Source organism: Cebus imitator, unplaced genomic scaffold (assembly GCF_001604975.1).
Source record: "Cebus imitator isolate Cc_AM_T3 unplaced genomic scaffold, Cebus_imitator-1.0 Scaffold231, whole genome shotgun sequence".
Lineage (NCBI taxonomy): Eukaryota > Metazoa > Chordata > Mammalia > Primates > Cebidae > Cebus > Cebus imitator.
Window position 1 is genome coordinate 1,422,461 of NW_016107546.1, and position 22,413 is coordinate 1,444,873.

The window sequence follows — 22,413 nt, forward strand, 5'->3', positions numbered from 1 at the left end:
AGGACCATTTGGAGTATATTATCTGTGCCAAGAACACCTTGTTTTACCTGTAAAACAAAATATCAATGTCTCATGAAAAAGCTAATCCTTCAATGGAAAAGATAGACTAGACTTATTTTTTAAATTTTCTGATTAAACTTAGAATAATGAAAAATAATTTGTTTAATTCCTTTGCCAAGTAGCTCCGTTGTGTAAATCTGTAATGAGAACATATTGGCTGTCCCCTTCTCCCTAATCTGCCTCTTTCACTGGCCTTTATTCTCTGGCCCACCTACTTGACTTCTGTCTGCCAGAAGCCAGGTTCAGTGGCTGTTTTCACACCATGCTGATTCCTGACTGATATCCTAATGTCTCTTAGACAACCTACTTGACTAGCCTACTCCTCTGACTAGTAATGACCCCACACCTTTCACTTTAGATCTTTGTTAATATAAAAATATTTCCCTAAATGAATTAAATATACATAAAAAGAGGGATAGGATATTAGTGTTTCAAAACACAAACAGTTGAGGCCTCTAAAAAGAGTAAATCGTGATAATAACCAAGCAAAAGTACAACTCTGGTCCTTTCACAGATTATATATTTTTAAAACAACCTCAATAATTTTCATTCATCATGTGGTTCTGTCACTAGAGATTCTGTCCTTATGTTCCTTTCCCAGAAGAAGCATCACACAGAAGAAGAAGAAATTATTCTAAAACTCAATAATTATACTCAAGTGACTATATTTTTCAGGATAATTTTGTATTCTTCTCACCAAATCATACTCTCAAATTAGACAGAAGCACAACTTCTTAATACTCCAGCATAACATCCTGGTTTGTGAGTGTATTTTTAATTGATATATACTTACTTAGGCTACTTAGTTGTCTAATTATATTTGCCAAGGAAATATTGGTTACACATTCCAGTTCGTTCTTAATGCCTCTAGGCAGTGCTGTGTGGCACAAGTGCCTAGGATCGATGTTTCTTTTCACTAGTGGCATCTTGAGATTAACTTTTATACCAGTTCACCTGTAGGAAATAAAAAACAAATTAACAATATTCAATTTCAGCCAACACAGAATGAGACTCTACCTTTCATATTGAAGAATAAAGTACGGCTGACCCTTGAACAACATGAGTTTGAACTGCATGAGTCCACTTACAGGTGGACTTTCTTTCCCCTCTGTTTCCCCTGAGAGAGCAGGACAAACCCCTCTTCTTCCTCCTCAGCCTTCTCAATGTGAAAATGATATGGATGAAGACCTTTAGGATGATCCACTTCCACTTAATGTATTTTATCTTCCTTATGGTTTTCTTAATGACATTTTCTTTTCTCTAGCTTATTTTATTGTAGGAATGCAGCATATAATACATATAACATGCAAAATATGTTAAATAACAGTTTACGTTCTCAGTAAGGCTTCTGGTCAACAGTGGGCTGTAAGTAGTTAAGTTTTTAGAAAGTCAGAAGTTATACACAGATTTTCAACAATGCAGAGGGTTGGTGCCCCTAACCTCTGGGTTGTTCAAGGGCCAACTCTATTTGCTTGTATGAAGACAATAAAAATAGAATTATGCAACTAAAAGAATCAAAATTGATTTAACTTTCAATTACTAGAATTTCAACATTATATAAAACATTTTTTTAAACTTCCTTTTAATGTCAGTTGCTACATGGTGAATTCAGTCATGATCACTATTATTCTCCTAAAAACATTGTTTTTATTTACTATAATAGGGATCTTGTGCTAGAGAGTTATTTTGAGATGTCCTCTCTAAGGAAGTACATAAAAAGATTAAGGAAGCTGTGAGAGTAATACCAAATTTACATTACCACATAAAATGTTTCAGGTGCTCAACAGCTCAGATCAAATACTCCAAGTAGCCCTGCACCTGAAATCTCATCAGAACCTACCAGATCTTTATTTAACTGATCGAAAAGTTCAACCGTCTTTGAATTATAGGCTGCTCTCACTTTGCATGTTTCCCATATGCACAAATTCGAGTGGCTCGAGTTAAATAACACCAGTGTCCAATACCATGATTCAAATTTCACTTACTACAGTATATTAACTGTGAGCTATTCCATTGCTCTTTTTGAATAACCTAGAGCTAATGACAAACTGAATTAATCAGGCTTTCGAGTAAGTGGTTTTTTTCTTTTTGGAGACACAGCCTCACTCTGTTGCTCAGGCTGGAGTGCAGTGGTATGATCTTGGCTCACTGCAACTTTCGCCTCCCAGGTTCAAGCGGTTCTCCTGGCTTAGCCTCCTGAGTAGCTGGGATTACAGGCACATGCCACCATGCCTGGCTAATTTTTATATTTTTAGGAGAGTTGGGGTTTTGCTATGTTGCCCAGGCTGGTCTCAAACTTCTGAGCTCAATCTGCCTGCCTCGGCCTCCCAAACTGCTAAGATTATAGGCATGAGCCACTGCACCTGGCTTATAGTATTAATATTCAACAGGGCAAGCTCTCCTACCTTGTTCTCCAAAAACATTTATTCTTGGCCCTGTGTATTTCCATGTAAATTTTTAGAATAAGATTATCAAGTCACACATCACACTCACGCAATACACACAGACACACGCCTACCTATTGAGAATTTGACTGGAACTGTATTAAACCTATAATATTGGGAAGTACTGGTATTTATACATTTCTTTCTATCCACAAACATATTGCTCCAATTATTTCAAGATTTTTAAAAGTCTCTCAATAATGTTTTATAGTTTTCTAAAAAGAAGTCTTATAAATCCTTATTTATTTGTATGTAGATGTTTTTATAATACTGGAAGTGGTTTGTTTTAATATTTTCTTGTTGTATATATAGAAAATAAATTGATTTTTAAAGTATTGACCCTATATCCCAAGACATTCCTAATCTCTAACCTACCTGCAATTGTTTTGGATTTTTAAATGTACATATGATTATATGTGAATAGTGACTATTTCCTCCATTCTAATCCATCTTATATCTTTTATTGCTTTTTCTTGCCTTACACACTAGCTATAATCTTTAATACAATGTGAAATATGTATTTCATATATGTAAGGATGATGGCAAACATCCTTGTCTTTTTCTTGAACTCAAAGGGAAAAGCCTTCAACAATGCACAAGGCGTCTGTAAAAGGGTTTTTTTGTGGTTTTGTTTTATGGACAACTTTTAATACATTAAGGAAGTTCCTTTATTTATTATTAATAGGTTTTTGGGGAAACAGGTGGTGATTGGTTGCATGCGTAAGTTCTTTAGTGGTCATTTCTGAGATTCTGGTGTACTCATCACCCAAGCAATGAACACTGTACCCAATGTGTAGTCTTTTATCCCTCACCATCCTCCCACCCTTTCCCCCCAAGTCCCCAAAGTCCATTGAGTCATTCTCAGGCCTTTGCATCCTCATGGCTTAGTTCCCACTTCTAGTGAGAACACACGATCTTTGGTTTTTTATTCTGGAGTTACTTCACTTACACTTGACTGTGTGTGTGTGTATGTGTGTGTGTGTGTGTGTGTCACACACACACACATTTTGTTTATCCGCTTGTTGATTGATGGGTATTTGGGCTGGTTCCATTATTTTTGCAATTACAAATTGTGCTGCTATAAACATGGATGTGCAATTATCTTTTTTGTATAATGATTTCTTTTCCTCTGGGTAGATGTCCAGTAGTAGGACCGCTGGATCAAATGGTAGATCTACTTTTAATTCTTTATTCTTTAAGGAATCTCCACACTGTTCTCCATGGTGTTTGTACTAGTTTGCATTCCCACCAGCAGTGTGAAAGTGTTCCTTTTTCACCACATACACACCAATGTCTATTATTTCTTAATTTTTTTTTTATTATGGCCATTCTTGCAGGGAGTAAGGTGGTATCACATTGTGGTTTTGATTTCCATTTCCCTGATAATTAGTGACGTTGAGCATTTTTTCATGTTTTTGGCCACTTGTATATCTTCTTTTGAGAACTGTCCATTCATGTCCTTAGACAACTTTCTGATGAGATTTTTTTCTTGCTGATTTGAGTTCTTTGTAGATTCTGGATATTAATCCTTTGTCAGATGTATAGACTGTAAAGACTTTCTCCTACTCTGTGGGTTGTCTGGTTACTCTGCTGATTATTTCTTTTGCTGTGTAGACGCTTTTTAGTTTAATTAAGTCTTATCTATTTATCTTTGTTTTGTTGCATTTGTTTTGGGGTTCTTGGTCAGGAAGTCTTTGCCTAAGCCAATGTCTAGAAGGGTTTTTCCGATGTTATCTTCTAGAATTTGTATTTTTTTTTTTTTTTTTTTTTTTTTTTTTTTTTTTTTTTTTTGGTCAGAATCTCGCTCTGTTGCCCAGGGTGGAGTGCAGTGACATAATCTCAGCTCACTGCAGCCTCCACCTCCAAGGTTCAAGCAATCCTCCTGTCTCAGCCTCCTGAGTAGCTGGGACTACAGGTGCACACCACCATGCCTGGCTAATTTTGTATTTTTAGTAGAGATGGGGTTTCACCATGTTGGCCAGGCTGGGTCTCAAACTCCTGACTTCACATGATCCACCCACCTCAGTCACCATGCCTGCTCTTGGGTTAATTTATTTTTATAAAGTGAGAGATGAGGATCCAGTTTCATTCTTCGTGTAGCTTGCCGATTATCCCAGCACCATTTGTTGAACAGAATGTCCTTTCCCCAAGTTTTATATTTTGTTGTTATTGTTGAAGATCAGTTAGCTTTAAGTATCTGGCTTTATTTCTGGGTTCTCTATTCTGTTCTATTGGTCTATGTGCCCCCCCTTTTTTTTTTTGAGATGGAGTTTCCCTCTTGTCACTCAGGCTGGAGTGCAGTGGTGCGATCTCAGCCTACGGCAACTTTCGTCTCCTAGGTTCAAGCGATTCTCCTGCCTCAGCCTCCTGAATAGCTGGGATTTATAGGTGCCTGTCAACATGACTGGCTAATTTTTTTTTTTTTTTTAATTTTTAGTAGAGACAGGGTTTCACCATGTTGGCCAGGCTGGTCTCAAACTCCTGACCTCAGGTGATTTCCCCGCCTCGGCCTCCGAAACTGCAGGGATTATAGATGTGAGTCACCACGCCAGGCCTATGTGCCTATTTTTATACCAGTACCATGTTGTTTGGTGAATATGGAGTATAGTTTGAGGTCAGGTAATGTGATGCCTCCAGATTTGTTCTTTTTGCTTAGTCTTACTTTAGCTATGCAGACCCTTTTTAGGTTCCGTATGAATTTTAGGATTGCTTTTTCTATTTCTATAAAGAATGCCAGTGGTATTTTGATGGGAATTGCATTTTATAGATGACTTTTGACAGTATGGTCATTTTCAAAATATTGATTCTACCCATCCATGAGCATGGGATGTGTTTCCATTTTGTGTTTTCTATGATTTCTTTCAGCAGTGTTTTGTAGTTATCCTTGTATAAGTCTTCCACGTCCTTGGTTAAGTATATTTCTAAGTATTTTATTTTATTTGTTGCAGCTATTATAAAAGGGGTTGAATTCTGGATTCTCAGCTTGGTTGCTGTTGGTGTGTAGCAGTGCTACTGATCTGTGTACATTAATTCTGAATCCTGAAACTTTGCTGAATTCATTTATCAGTTCTAAGAGCGTTTTGGATGAGTCTTTAGGGTTTTCTAGGTATACGATCATAACATTGGTGAACAGTGATAGTCTGACTTCCTCTTTACTGATCTGGATGCCCTTTATTTCTTTCTCTTGTCTGACTGCTCTGGCTAAGACTAAGGAAGTTCCTTTCTATTACCAGCTGCACAAGATTTTTAAAAATCACGTTATCAATGTTTTTCCTACATCTATTATGATAATTATGTGACTCCTACTCTGTTAGCATGGTGAACTATATGGACTATGGTTTTTGTTGCAGTTGTTGGTAAACAACCCTGCATCCTTGGAATCAACCTAATTTAAATGACATGTATGTGGTAGTAGAATAATGGTCTCCCAATGCTATCCATGATCTTATTCCCCTGAATCTATGAATATGTTACATTATATGACAAAGGGCTTAGAATTAAGGTAGCTGATGGAGTTAAGATTTCTAATCAGCTGAGCTTAAAATAGGAAGATTATCTATTTTTATATATTCCTGGATTTAGTTTTGGTTTGTCATCACTTTTCGGCCTTGTAGCTAAAATCAAGTGTAGGTTTGGTTAATATAGATTTTGCATTTACACCCATGAGAGAAAACGGTCCATTATCTTAATATAATATCCTTGAAAATTTTTTTGTATTAATTTCTAGATTATGGACACTAGAAATCAGTGGTCAGAAAATGTATTTTGTATCAACTTTATCCTTTTAAAATGTATTTACACTTATTTTATTGTCCAAAATAGTCAATTTTTCTAAACACTACAGGCATACTGAAAAATAATGTACATTTTATTGGTGGTTGCAGTGGTCTATGTATGTCCAATAGTTACATTTGCTAGTGTATCTACATCTTCTATAGCGTTACTGATTTTTGTCTACTGGTCTATCACGGAGACAGGTTAAGATGGCCCACTGTGACTACAGATTTGTTAAATTCTCCATATGATTTATTTATTTATTTATTTCATGACTATGTTATCAGGTATATTTACCAAGTTCCTCCTATCTCTAATAGTAATGGTTTTTGCTTAAAAGTCTACTTTTGCAGCCATAGCAGCTCTTTTGGTTGTGTTTGCATGATAGAGCTTTTCCTTTCAACCTTCTTGTGTCTTTGTTTTAAACCTGTCTCTTCACAGAATACAGTTAGCTGCTGCCTTTTGCTTTATTTTTCTTTAACTCAGTTAACCTTTGAAACAGGTAATTCAAAATGTAAGCTATTGGACTCTAAATTATTTTGCACCTTAAGGGAATGTGATTTTATTGGTATAATGCTAATGTTCTTTTTGCCCAAGATATTTTAGTTGCTCATATTCTCTTTTCCCTACTGCTACTTGTTCTTCAGATTTTAGCTCCAATGATAACATTCCCTGATCCCCCAGTCTCAACTAGAAGTGGTCCTCCTGTTAAAATTTTCTCACATCGGCCGGGCGCGGTGGCTCACACCTGTAATCCCAGCACTTTGGGAGGCCGAGGCGGGTGGATCACGAGGTCAAGAGATCAAGACCATCCTGGTCAACACGGTGAAACCCCGTCTCTACTGAAAATACAAAAAATTAGCTGGGCATGGTGGTGCGTGCCTGTAATCCCAGCTACTCAGGAGGCTGAGGCAGGAGAATTGCCTGAACCCAGGAGGCGGAAGNGCAGGAGAATTGCCTGAACCCAGGAGGCGGAAGTTGCGGTGAGCCGAGATCGCGCCATTGCACTCCAGCCTGGGTAACAAGAGCGAAACTCCGTCTGAAGAAAAAAAAAAAAAAAAATTCTCACAGCAACCTGTAACTTTTCCTTATAATACTTGTCTCAGTTTGTAATTATGTATCTTCATGATTTATTTTTCTCCTTTATTAGTCATAAAGCAGGTTTTATGTGCTTTACAGCATTCTTAGTGCCTGGTACATGCTTGGCACATAAGAAATGTTAAATATATATTTGCCAAGTAACTCAAAAATTCTTAACTCCTGTTCAAATCTCTCTCCTAAGCTGTGGATATGCACAATGCAACTGACTCCTAGATATTTTTACTTGGAAGTTCCATAACACTTACTAAATTCAAAATATCCAGAACTAAATTCCTTATATTTTCCTCTTCAAATCTAGGCATCGTCTTTAGTTCTGCCATACCACTGTACTCTCTATATGGGATCAAGCCTTATTAATTCTATCCCATGAACATCTCTCATACTCTGATAATCCCTTTCTATTCTAACTGATACTGCTTTAATTCAAACCATAGTCCTCACTTGGGTTAGATTTGTGAAAGCAGGTAATTCAAAATGTAAGCTGTTGGACTCTAAATTATTTTACATCTGCAGTCAGGTGACAGGCAGCTGTAACTTATGCAGCTGCAACCTTTGTTTCTCTGATTATATATTCGCCTTCTTCCTTACTTACGTTGTTTTGTAAAATGCTGCACATGGCTAATGGACCCCAAGGAAAATCTCTTCCCTCTTTACTGCTGATCTTCATTATACACTAACTTCCCTCTGACCTTTCTCACACAAAGACTTTGTGGCTATCACACTGTCTTAAGATGGAATGTTAAGTATACTCTTTAAAATCAGAAAGGCAATAAAACAGGTGTAAAGGAAAGAAAAGCTAGGTGGAAAAGAAAACAAACTGTAACTAATTATTGTAACTCAGAAACCAGCCTTCTATTAAAATAAATGTTGTAATCCTATTAAATTTCTGTTTTCCACCTATACAAGTATCACAGGATCCTTAGGGTGTCGCTTTTCCAGCTGGAAACCTCTGTGGCCAGTGGCACCTGTGCTAGAGTTTTGCTGGGCTTGTTCCACCCACTTGGCCTGGCAGGCTGCACTTGGCTCACACTTTACCAGCCTGGATCCCATACCTGCCAAGGGCGAGCCAGACACAGAGTAGCGAGGATGTGTGAGCAAGCATAGGGTCTGGCCACTGAGCATAGCCAAACACACTGGCTGCAGTGGGGCAGGTAGCTCCAGGAGCTGGCACAGGTGCTAGCTCCCTGAGAGGCTACAGCTGGACTAGATGTACCACAAGTGGCACCCAGAAGCTTGGAAACACCAGGAACTTCAGAGCCCCAAAGAGGGTGTCACACTCTTGGCTTAAAAGTTCCTAGGTCTGGGCTTTCTGAAGGGCCACAGCTCTTCTCCTTCTCTCTTTTCCTTATCACCTGCAACATGGTGAGTGGGGGGCATGTTTCAGCTCTGTGTTATAGCTCTTTCAGTCCTGCCATTTAGCAGGTCCTGAGTTCTTGTCCCATGTCTGGGAAGAATGAAGTATGCAGACAACTGGAGGGTGAATGAGGCAGAGAGGAACTTCACTGAGCAACAGAACAGCTCTCAGGAGACCCAAAGTAGGTAGCTCCTTTCCACAGGCAGGTCGTCCTAAGTGTCCAGCTCTCAGCAGGGAAGAGACCAGCAGTGAGTAGCTCTTATTCACAGGGAGGGTGTCCCAATGAGTTGAGGAGATCCAGAGTGGGTAGCTCCTTCCTGCAGCTGGTAGTCCCAACATCTGTGTGAATCTGGCTGAGTCTGCAGTTTTTATGGTCTCAGAAGGGAGGAACTGTGTGCTGATTGGTCCAAAGGCAGCCATGGTAGGCTTGGGAAAAGCACCCAAGTTCTCACTCTGGTCCACAGAACTGAGTGCCCAGCCCCCAGTCTTCAGGCCTTCCCTGGCTTGAAGATGGGGTTTCGACTGGGACCTGCCCCTTTCTACCCAGGAGCCTGTCTGCCTCCTGCCACCATCAACATGCTATCTATGGCGCGCAGGTTGTTCACACTGAGGGAAGCCTGTGGGCCTGAGCCCAGCTGCCCTCAGCCCCCCATTGGTCTTCCTCCCATGCTCCTGGGTGCCCAAAGTCTGGAGAAGGCCAAGGTGGCATGCACTGGTGTGTCAGCACAGCCTTGAGTGAATGCATACCCAGCCAGGTTGTTACAGCACCCGGACTTAGCCACAACTTTGCTCCACCCTGAAGTAGGTGCCAGGATGGGGGAGAGGCCAGAGAGTGGGAGCAGGCACTTGAAAGCCTGTGGGGGCAAGGAGGCTTCCCAGGCCCCCAAGAGCGCAGGGATGCCCAGGTCGAGCTGCGGCTGGGGAGCTGCACTTGCACCCAGGATCACAGGGCGCCCACCCCACAAACTTGGTAGTGCCCCCTGTTCCCAGCCCTGACTGCTCCTCCCTGGTTGCAGCTGGCATCTTTGCAGCAGCTGCTACATATGAGCTCCAGCTGCCATCATAAGCAAAACCTTAACTTTTAACTTCAGAGCACTGATCCCTGTGTCTCCTGGATGTGCTTTTTGCTAGAATAAACTCTTTAAACTGGATTCTGATCCTTTTAATTATCTCAGGTTGACAGACTAGACTGTCTTCCTCCAGTCTTGTATTTTTTCTCCCTGCTATTCCATCTATACTACCACTCCCACCAATTCAATCCATCCTACATCACTGCTTTAAGAATACAGCAGGTCCCCCCACCTCCAATTCATGCAGGATACATTCCAAGACTGCCAGTGGATGACTGAAACCACAAATAGTACTGAGACCTATACATACTGTCTGTTCCTATACACATCTGTAACATTTAACTTATAAATTAGGCACAGTAAGAGAATAATCCAATAACAACAGAATAATTATAATAATATACTATAATAAAAGTTACATGAATGCTCTCTCTCAAAGCATATAATTGTACTTGTGAAATATTTATTTGGTTGGTTTTCTACCCAATTTTCTGGGCTACAACTTCTAAAATACCTAGAATGTCCAAAGTGTTACTTTTTTGTAGGATGGGGGCTGGTCACCTGAAAGATTAGAGGGTTGGAACTTTCAGCCCCATCCCCTTAGCATCCAGGGAGGGGAGATAGGCTCAATGTTATCACCAATGGCCAGAGGTTTACTCAATATGTCTATGTAATGAAGCCTCCCTGAACACTCAAAAGGATGGGTTTGGAGAGCTGCCAGAGAGTTAAACACATGAAGGTTCCTGGAAATTGGCATGTCCTGGAAAGCCGTGGATGCTCCATGTCCCTTCCCCTATACCTTGCCCTATGCATCCTTATCTGTGTTCTCTGTAATATCCTTTATAATTAATTGGTAAATGTACGTGCTTCCCTGAGTTCTCTGAGCTACTCCAGTATATGAATTGAACCCAAAGGGGGAGTCATAGGAACCCAACTTGGAGTGGGTAGGTCAGAAGCTCTAGAGGCCTGAACTTGCAACTGGTATCTCAAGAGGGTCAAGCAATCTTGTGGGACTGAACCCTCGATCTCTGGGATCTAACACTATCTCCAGGTAGATAGTGTCAGAATTGAATTCAAGAACAACCAGCCAGTGTCTGCTGAAGGACTGCTTCCTTGGCGTGTGGGGAGAAACCCCCAGAACTGATCCCAGAAGTATTCTGTGTTGATTGTTGCTGTGGTGTGAGAGTAGAGGAAAAACTCATTGAGTGTGTTTCTTCAACTTACAGTACTTAACTCACCTTTCTTGTGATGGTGTGAGGTGATAAAATGCCTACATGATGAGATAAAGTTAGGTGGATGACACAGGCACTGTGACATAGTGTTAGGCTATGTCAGAAGGAGCCATGACAATGTCAATGGTTGAAAGTCAGGAGCTGAGGGTGTCGATGACTAACGAGCAGGAAGCATATACGATATGGATATGCTGGACAAAAGGATGATTCACATTCCAGGCAGGATGGCACAAGATTTCCTCATGCTATTCACAATGATGTGCAATTTAAAACTTACGAACTGTTTTTTTCTGGAATTTTCCATTTAATATTTGCAGACTACAGTTGACCACTGGTAACTAAAACCATAGAAAGCAAAACCATGAATGAGAGGGGGACTATTATATTATGAAAATTTTGAATCTGGTAATGTCATTCTGCAAAATCCTTCTGCAAAATCCTTCTTTGATTCCTTGTTGTCAATGAAGTCCAAACATAATATACATGATTTTTCAGGATTTTGCCTCCCCTCCTCACTTCTATCTTCATTTCTTACTACACTCCTACATTATACTCTAATTACTTTGAATACATCTTGCTGCAGGACTACTGCCTTTTCTCATGCTGCTCTCTGTGTGGAATGTATTTCACTTTTTTATCCTCATAAAGAATATGTAATTGTTCAAGACTAGACTCAGTCAGCAACTCTTTTCTGAAGACTAACTGAATCCCCCAGGCCAATATAACCATCTACTCTTTGATACCCTCAACTTTGATCCACATGTGCATCTACTTAATTACTACCAATTATACTTTACTATACTGTACTTATTTGTTTACACATCCATGCCTGAATGTCAGCTTTTAGAAGGCAAAAATCTTGCCTTGCTCAACTTGTATCTCTACGATCTAGAAAACTGATGTTCAACAGTTAATCAATACATACATGGAAGAAATAATAAAATCATGAGCTTTAAGGAAGCCAAAAAAGAAAAATTAGGTTACTGTGGGAAGACAGACACACATACACTTTTCCAAAGCAACTACTTAATCATGATTCTAAGGAGCTGCTTTTATGTGTGTGCAAGGAAAAGAAATACATTTGAGAAAAATTCTATCTTACAATTGTATTGTGAAATCATAGGCTTGCTTGTTTCACTCTCCCAAGAAAAAGCATGGATGGATCATATCTTATTCATTTCTTCATCTTTATGGGCTAGCTCAGAGTTTTAGGGTACAGCAATTGCACAAATTGTGACGAATGGAATGTACAGTATACAAAGTAGTTTTGAAATACTATCCAAATCTCAAAAGAAAAATGGCTTTCATTGTGATTAAAATAGTGCCTTTAGGTACAATGCAAAAGCTTTTTAGAGAGAAAAGCTTTCTTTTTACTTCAGTTTCAACAACAGATTCATTTTCTTACTTCTCTGCCTTATTTCTTGATTTGTAATGTCATTTATCTAACTCAACTATCAAAATCTTAATGGCCAAAAGTAAAATAAAGCCTAATAACTTTATCTCCTAAATCCTGAGAAAAACTGCCTGATTCCCATTTTAGAGCAATCCTAAATCCCATCTTTTTCGTGGGATATTTTGTCAGACTAGAAAATAATTTTTTTTAAAAATCACAAAACAAAAGAAACTCTAAATGGTAAAATATGATTTATCAAGCAAATATAAAATCAAATTTATCTCAGTATTTTTAATACTGCAAATGATACACTGTTTAAGAAAACATTGCATAGAATGAACCAACTACATATAATTTAACATCTTTTTTTTTTTTTTCAGACGGAGTCTCGCTCTATCACCCAGGCTGAAGTGCAGTGGTGCAATCTGGGCTCACTGCAACCTCTGCCTCCCAGAATTTAACATCTTTTAATCCATCCGTGCCTAACTTGCTTAATAAGGGGAAACTCTTTTACTAAAAAGAGCTAAATTATACTGTGCTATAACATAAAATAACCAAATTTTTGAATTTCCCAACTATTATATAACACATGTAGTTCTAAAAGTAATTTGGTTTCCAATGATGTTTTCAAAAAAAAAAAAAAAAAGGCAATTCCCAGGTTTCTTTGAACATTTTCCTGTGTTCTTCTCAATTAAACTGTTATTTACTGAAGCTAAAATCAATAGATTGCTAGAGTACATAAGCTAAAGAATATATCCCTCAAAAAGAAAGATTTTAAAATAATATTTAAGAACAAATAAATTAAGCTAAAATCTCAAAAATCTGTTTTTAATTAAAAAACAAAAAAACCTTTTTCATGGGCATGCTTTTAAATTCTGAGATAGATTTTTACATTAAAAATAAAATGAGCCACAATAGATTTTTACATTAAAAATAAAATGAGCTACAATACTGTTGATAAGCTATCACGATATCTTATATTGAAAGCCCTCTTTTGGGCAAGGAAAATGAAACTACTGAAATCTAACCATAGCAAAATGTTTGACAGAATTCTAAATTAAAAGTTTATTTTGGTGACTACTGCTAATATTAATAATATATGGTTAGTTTAAGAACGCCTTCTCTTGATTCAAAATGAGGCACATATATGTATGAGTATAAGCAATATATAAAGTATTAAAAATAACCCAAGATCAGATGTCATAATGATTTTATGAATTTAGAAATCAGAAAAGTACACTATCTAAGTTCTGATGTCAGAACTCAAAAAACGGCCTGTAAAGTTCATTTAACATGTTTAAAGGACTCCTTGCAGTTAACAATTCAGAGAAAAATAAAATAGCTGCTTATTTTACTATGTCCCCAAAATAATTATATTGATAGTTAATAATTGCTTTATGAGTTATATAAAGAACATAAGAATTAAAAGTATTTTATTATCAATGACAAGTGATTAATTCTTTACATTCATCAATAAAATAATTTATGATCATGTAAAGTGTTTCAGTATTTTATAAATGACATTAATATTAACTAAAAAAATTGTGTTATAGAAATATAATTTTCAATTTTCATAATATAGTATTAAATTACTTATTTAAACTAAAAGATTATATTATGTGACCTAAAGGAACAGATTAAAATAAGGACTCTAATAAAAATAATTTCAGTATTTCAAATACATTAAGAATTTTGGGGAGAGCAAATACTTATTAAGAAATGTTCTCCCTTCCTCAGAATAGAAGCCACTTAATTATGCATAATAGGCCAGTTAAATCTGAGTATGAGAATGTTTAAACAGAGCTTTGCTCTTCATAGAAATAATTTTCCTAATAAACTTCCATGCCAATGACAAAATACTTTATAATTGTGACAGCTACAATTAAATATAAAAATTTGAAATAAGAATGCATGAACTATACATTAAAAAATACATTATATCTAATTTTAAACCATATTTCAATTATGTAAAACCATAGGTTTTAACGGGGATTTAATATAAAATATATTCAAAATGTTATTGTTTAGAAGTGTATCAGAAACAGAATTTTATAACTTACCTTTTTCCTAAATCTATAATGCATATTATCTCAAACTGTTTCATTATCGTAAACTAAAAGACTGAAGTTAAAAGTAACTCCACTTACCAGTGAAATAGAAGCTTGTGCTTCTTGTGCAAAACCACCTCAGAAATATATAAAAATAATAAATTTCCCCTTTGCTGTGAGTAGCAAACTTTAAAACTACTCACTACTTATGAATTTCTAAAGGAGAGTCACAGGAAAATGTAGGTACTCACAGGACTAAAGAACTATTCATCAAGCTGAACATCGCCAGTCATTTGCTCTGAGATACTCTGGCTCTTGCTTTTAAAAAATTGCCCTAAGAACAGTGCTATCTTTACCAAAAATAAATATATAGATAAATAATTATGTCACCTGAAGTCACAACAGCAAAGCCTTAAGTTTTGATAGGCTACTAAGGCTGAAAATAATATATTGCTAAGCAAACTAAAGTAAAAAGGAAATGAAGAAATAAGCTGTATACTCAGCAATTCGTAACACCAATATTTTTGATAGAGTCAGGAAAATACTAATTTTTAAATAGTTATATTTGTAGTCATACATTAAATCACAATATTAATCACAATTCTGAGTGAACTTAAAAAACTTATAAAATCACCTCTTTCTGTTATGTTTGAGTTTTAGCTACATCCTCACCTTTCTACTATTTCTTACCATCACAGATGAAAGAAATTAAAAATATAGAAAAAGTGGTAAGTATATTATTATCTTAGTTCTTTTCTATTTTCCGATTTGGACATGGCAATGCTGTACCAAATCAATTCAGTGAGAAAAATCAACTTACAACAGAGAAAGAAGGCAAAGATTCATAGGCAAAGATTCATTTCATTAGCAAAGATATGCTAATGAAATAATAAACAGTATTAGACACCTATAAAGTGGAAAGAAGGCTGACTCAGTATAGTTAGTAATAAAATCCACTAAATAGTTTCTTATGTAATTCAAAAGAAAATCTGTATTTCTTTTAAATTAATATAACCACTACTGAAAACTTACCTGACAAATCATTATACAAGCATAATATTGCACCAAGGTTATTATTGCTATTTTTTCTCTTTCTGAGACAAGGTCTTGTTCTGTCAGCCAAACTGGAATGCAGTGGCATGATCACAGCTCAATGCAGCTTCGACCTCCCTGGCTCAAGCCATCCTCCCACCCTCATTCTCCCAAGTAGCTGGGACTACTACACCACACCTGGCTAATTTTTAAATTTTTTGAAGAGATGAGGTTTTGTCATGTTGCCCAGGCTGTACTCAAACTCCTGGGCTCAAGTAATCCTCCTGCCTTAGCCTTCCAAAGTGCTAGGATTGTAGACATGAGTCACTGCACCCAACTACCACGTTTATTTTTAGTGGTTTAAAAGATGCTAAAATTGAAGTTTGAGGTATCTAAACCACAAATGCAGAATTAATCTACTTAAAAAACAAGATTGTGTTCTTCATATTAAAAATATTTATAAAAACAATATATACCTATCAAATATGTTGTACTTTATATGAAAAATGGCAATACTGACACATTGGCATCCATTCATTCATCTAACCATCCACTTACTGAACATCAGTGAAGCAAGCACTGTGTGCCAAGTGCTAAAGATAAAGGAGTGAGCAAAAGCAAACAATCCCCCATGTATTTGCTAGAATCTAGTATCTAATTACACTTATAAGTGTAATGGAGTAAAAGTACGGGGCACTATAAAGCGGACCTGTTTCCTTAAGGAAATGACATTTAAATTAAGAACAAAAGGATTATTAGCTAAGCTAGGGAAACCGAAGTGTCCGCATGTGCGTTTTCATTCTTAGAATTAAAGGTAGACAGGGAATAACAATGAGAGCAGGCTAACATGGGTTGAAGTGCAATGAGAGACACTAGGGTTAGCAGGGGGTCAGATTAGGTAGGACCTTGGAGGTCGTACTGACGATTTTCTATGTTGTTCTAATGGAAAACCTTTGAAGGATTTTAAGCAAAATAGTGCCAAGACCAGAAATGATTGACTATTCATTCTAATTGTTCTATGGAGACTTGGGCAGTGAGGAATGGTAGAATAAATGCAGGTGGACCCCAGACAGAAGATGAGTGAAGTAGTACAGTGACAGAGATGGCAGTCATTTGGACTAGACGACAGTGATACAGAAGCATGTCAACTCAAGACATATCCTGGAGGTAGAAAGAAATAGAACTGAAGATTGATTAGATCACCACCAAGTTCTTGGCTTAAGAAACTTTCTATAGGCAGCCAAAAACTGAAAATTATTTCTAAAGCAGATCAATTATATTAATACATGACCCCCCTCCCCCGCCAGAAAGGATTAGAAAAAAATTTATGACTTACTGTAGTAATACGTACAACCAAGTAACTGGGCTCATGGAGAGAGTAATTTAATGGTATTTGGGATGGGGTACTGGGAGAATGATGAGTTTTAAAGCCAAAATTAATTGAGAAAGCAAGACAACATTTAGTGGGTTTCTTTTTTTCCCCTTTTATTTTTTTCCTTGTATTTTATTACTCCGCATGGCATATGCCCACTTTACCAATTTCAGTCTCAAGGAGAAATCTTAGATTCACTTAATCGCTTTGTTCCCCTACATCGTTGCCATTCTCTATGCCCTGTAACTTCAGTCCACCTGACTTCTAGACTAGAGAGCCAGGATAAACACAATATTCCTAGCATTTCACCTTCCAATGCCCCACAATTTATATGAAATGTCTAGTCATCTTCTTTCTGTAGGAGACAGCATGGCAGAGGGGGACTCTGTCAAAAAGGAAGGAGGGAAGGGAGAAAGGGAGGAAAGGAGAATGGATCTTAACCTGGAGGAGATATTAAAAAACCAATTAATTCATATCCCATTTTTGTAGATTAGCAAATTTACCTGAAAGGTAAGAAATTTCTCTAAGTTCACAAAATTAATGGCAGATGAGACTAGATTTTGTTTCCAGGTTTTGCATCTACTGCTTGCTCTATTTTTGTCAGTATACAAATTTTAACTTTTTCTTCAAGTTTCTGGGGTACAGGTGATTTTTGGGTACATGGATAAGTGATTTAGCAGTGATTTCTGGGATTATGGTGCACCCATCACCTGAGCAGTGTACACTGTACCAAATACGTAGTCTTTTATCCCTCAGCACCCTCCTACCCTCTTAATCTGTTACTTTTTAAAATTATTATTATTATTACTTTTGTAGAGAAGGGGGTCTCCCTATGTTGTCTGCCCAGGCTGGTCTCAAACTCCTGAGCTCAAAAAATACTCCTGCCTCAGCCTCCTAAAGTGCTGGGATTACAGGTGTGAGCTACCATGCCCTTTCCAATTACTTTAATGTTTTTAAATCCATTTTTTGTATTCTTGACAAATCGGCCTCCCAAATTTCACATTACCCTAAAAGATTTTCCATGGTATTTTGAAGCTCCAAATAATAAATAATGTTCCCCAATTCCGAGATGACTACTTTCTTCACTAAATATTTACAGATTACATATTATGATTAAAACATAGAAAGTAAAAGAAATAGAAAAGAAGTGAAATAGGCTTACCACCCAGAAGCTTACAAAATAATCAGGAAGCAAAAATATGTAACAAAAATGTAAAACAATAAAAAGGAACCTATGGCTAAGGTCTAAAGTAGGCTAAGATAAAGTGTTATGTATGTAGAGAGAATGAAATCAAAACAAGCTAAAGGGTTTTGGAAGACAGTATTTACTTAGACCTGTGCTGTCCAATGCATTAACTGCTAGCCACGGGTGGCTAAATTAAAACAAAGTAAATAATTTGAAAATCAGTTCGTCAGTCACACTAGCCACATTTCAAGTGCTCAACAGCCATACTTGACAGGATAGTTATAGAACACTACCTTTACTGCAGAAAGTTCTATCGGGCAGCAGTGACATCCATGATGAATAAAATGGCTTGGAGAGAGGATATTTTAAAGTCGAGAATTAGAGAGGAAAAATAAAGACACTTGCTTGAAAGGAAAACAGAAGTAGGAATAAAATATTTTTAAAAAAGCAATCAAATTGAAGATTCTGAACTTTGGTAGTCAATGAGGAACAAATAAGTCTTCTGAAAAAAAAGTAAAAGGGCCGGGCACGGTGGCTCACGCCTGTAATTCCAGCACTTTGAAAAAGAGGTCCAGGCAGGCAGATCACCTAAGGTCAGGAGTTGGAGATCAGCCTGGCTAACATGGTGAAACCCCATTTCTACCAAAAATACAAAAAATTGGCTGGGCATGGTGGTGTACACCTGTAATCCCAGTTACTCAGGAGGCTGAGGCAGGAGAATCGCTTGAACCCAGGAGACGGAAGCTGCAGAGAGCCGAGATGGCACCATTGCACTCCAGCTTGGGCAACAAGAGTGAAATTCTGTCTCAAAAAAAAAAAGAAAAAAAAAAGGAGTAAAAGATGACAAACATTTGATCTTAAAGAGATTTTAATGTGTATTAAGGAGTAAACGTGGAATGACCAGACAGAGTAAACCACTGGGTCATAGGGCGTATATACATATACATACATACAGCTTTGGTAAATATTGTCAAATAATTTTGGAAGTGAACTAATTTATACCCCCGTCAGCAACTTACGAGAGTTCCAGTTGTTTGACATTCTTGGTAACACTTGCCTGAAGAACCAGGCAAGACTAACCACGTTTCATTCTAAAGTTTCATCTAGTCTTCTAAAATTTTTAATTTCCAAAACCTTTGGCTGTTAAATAATTATAATATTAAATGTATTACTCTTGATTTAATCCTTTATAGGAAATAAACAATGTGGAGATAAAACATCCTATATGTTATAAAAACAGTATTTCCTATATTCTATAATGTAAGAATTCTATAAACTCAAGAATTCCAAGACTGGTCTAAATAATAGGATTAACAAAATGCACACTTACATTCATACATCTCTTGCACAAGTTTAATGACATAATAGTAATTTTTAAATATTACACTTATATTGGTAGATCTAAATTAAAGCACAGTATTGACAATTTTGAGTAAACTTTAAAAACTTAGAAAATGACCTTCACCTTTCTACTGTTCCTAATCATCATAGATGAAAGAAAATAAAAAATATAGAACAAGTGGTAAGTAAATTATTATCTTAGTTCTATTTCCCGATTTGGACATGGAAATGCTATGCCAAATCGAATCAGTGAGAAAAATCAATTTATATCTGGGTGTCGCAACCATCCCATTATATGCACATATTATTATATCTTTTTGTCCTGTTTTTAGAAAAAAATACATAAACTTTATTGAGGTATAAGTGATGCACAATATATAGCATGTGGCAGGCAGAAATCTAATATGGCCCCATGATATCCAGTCTCTAGCACTATTCCTATGATTATAGTATGTTTTAAGAGAGGTTTTGAAGACAAAATTATGGTCAATTATCAGCTGACTTTAAAATAGGCAGATTATATGGATGGGTTTAATCTAATCACACAAACCCTTTGAAAGTCGAGCTTTCTCCAGCTGAATAGAGAAAGAAGGCAAAGATTTGAAGCATGAGTGAGACATGGCAGCTACTGCTAGCTTAAATATAGAGGGAACCTGAAAGCAGTCCTAGGAGCTAGAAATCTTTTTCTGACACCCAGGAAGAAAACAGGAACCTGGAAACCAGGAACCAGGAACCGTAATATCGAATCCAACAAAAACTTACTCTGGCTAACTACTCTCTTTCAGTTGGAATTCTGTTATTATTTCATATATATCTATCTTATCAAAATTCTTCTAAACTTTCATTTTGTCTTCACAATCCAACAGAAAAATTCACAATTCATTGAAGAATTATATCCATCAGGAAAAACAGAATCTGCCTCTGTACTTATTAGACATTAAAAGGGAAGCTTAAGGTTGTACAACTGTCAGGAACTTGAATGAGCTTGTAAGCTGATTGTTCCCCAGAGCCAACAGAAAAGAAATGTAGTTTAGTCAGTGCCATGACGTTGGACTTGTGAGTCCCTATGCAGAGAACCTAGCCAAGCCTACTCATACTTCTGACCTATAGAACTATGAGAAGGCGTTTTAGCCTAAATGTGTGGTAATTCATTAAGCAGTGATAGAAAAATAATACACTACACATACTGGTGTAAAATTTGATTAGGTTTAAAAGTTTATCACAGCTTAATACTGTGAAGCTGTCACAATCAATCCTCCAAATTTTCTCTGTGTCCCTTTGTAATGTCTTTCTCCCCTCATGTTTCCAAGGACCACTGACCTGTCACCACAGATTAATTTGCCTGTTGAATTCTATGTAAATGGATTCACAGAGTAATAACTCTTTATTGCCTGCTTTCTTTTGTTCACTCTAACGATTGAGATGGTTGAGATTCATCCACTTTGTTGCATGCATCAACAGTTCATTCATTTTTATTGTTAAACTGTATTTCATTGTATGACTATAGCATAACTTGCTTATGGACATGTGGGTAATATTCCATTTTTGATATTATAAATAAAGTAACTACAAACAATTCATACAAGTCTCTATGTGGGTATGTTTTTGTTTTTCTTGGGTAATATTTAGGAGTGAAATGGTTGAGTTATATGTTTAGCTTAGTAAAAAAACTACAAAATTGCTTTCCAAAGCAGTTTAACCATTTTACATTCCCACCAAAAGAATTCTAGTTGAAGATATGGAGCCAGGAAATAATAAATGGCAAAATACTTTAACCAAATCTACAGTTCTGGTTTCTGTTCCAGTTTGACCTTACAGCAGATAAAAAGAGTAACTAGCTATACAATGTAATGATATACTGATATTCTGAGTCCAAAAAGAAAGCTTAAGACTGATTTAATAAGAGCCTTAATACTTACAAGAAGCCATAGATTAAATCAATCTATGTTGATTTCTTACTATATCCTCACCAAAACTTGGTATAGTCAATCTTTTTAATTTTAGTCAATCTAGTGCGTGTACAGAGGTATCTCATAATTTTAGTTTGTGGTTTTTTTTATCCTGCTTAAAGCTAACACAAGTCTAGGCATGGTGACTCACACCTGTAATCCTAGCACTTTGGGAAGCTGAGGTAAGAGGATCACTTTAGCTCAGAAGCTCGAGACTAGCCCATTTACATTTAAGGTTAATAGTATGTGTGAATTTGATCCTGTCATTATGATGCTGGCTGATTATTTTGCCCATTAGTTGATGCAGTTTATTCATACTGTTGATGGTCTTTACAATTTGGTATGTTTTTGCAGTGGCCGGTACTGGTTTTTCCTTTCCATGTTTAATGCTTCCTTCAGGAGCTCTTGTAAGGCAGGCCTGGTGGTGACAAAATGTCTCAGCATTTGCTTATCTTAAAGGATTTTATTTCTCCTTCGCTTATGAAGCTTAGTTTGGCTACATAAGAAATTCTGAGTTGAAAATTGTTTAAGAATGTTGAATATTTCCACAGTAGTGCAGTTCATTGAAAAATAAATTAAAAAAAAAAAAAAAAAGAATGTTGAATATTGGCCCCCACTCTCTTCTGGCTTGCAGGGTTTCTGCTGAGAGATCCGCCGTTAGTCTGATGGGTTTCCCTTTGTGGGTAACCCAACCTTTCTCTGGCTGCCCTTAACATTTTTTCCTACATTTCAACCTTGGTGAATGTGAAAACTATGTGTCTTGGGGTTGCTCTTCTCAAGGAGCATCTTTGTAGTACTCTCTGTATTTCCTGAATTTGAATGTTGGCCTGTCTTGCCAGGTTAGGGAAGTTCTGGATGATATTCTTAAGTGTGTTTCCCAACTTGGTTCCACTCTCCCCACCACTTTCAGGTACACCAATCAAACATAGGTTTGGTCTTTTCACATGGTCACATATTCGTTGGAAGCTCTGTTCATTTCTTTTCATTCTTTTTTCTCTAATCTTTTCTTCTTGCTTTATTTCATTAAGTACATCTTTTTTTTTTTTTTTTTTTTTTT

General features: G+C 36.8%; 1 protein-coding gene across 3 annotated transcripts in view; it reads right to left on the reverse strand.

Moving 5' to 3' along the window:
- The window catches only part of WASF1 (WASP family member 1), an 83,394-nt gene that overhangs the window by 26,906 nt on the left and 34,075 nt on the right, over positions 1-22,413 (reverse strand). For all 3 annotated transcript variants that reach the window (XM_037727442.1, XM_017497429.2, XM_017497428.2), the window contains exon 2: positions 854-1,014. In XM_037727442.1, coding sequence (XP_037583370.1) covers positions 854-986 — 133 coding nt within the window. In that variant the 5' untranslated portion in view covers positions 987-1,014. The remainder of the gene's footprint in view (positions 1-853; positions 1,015-22,413) is intronic.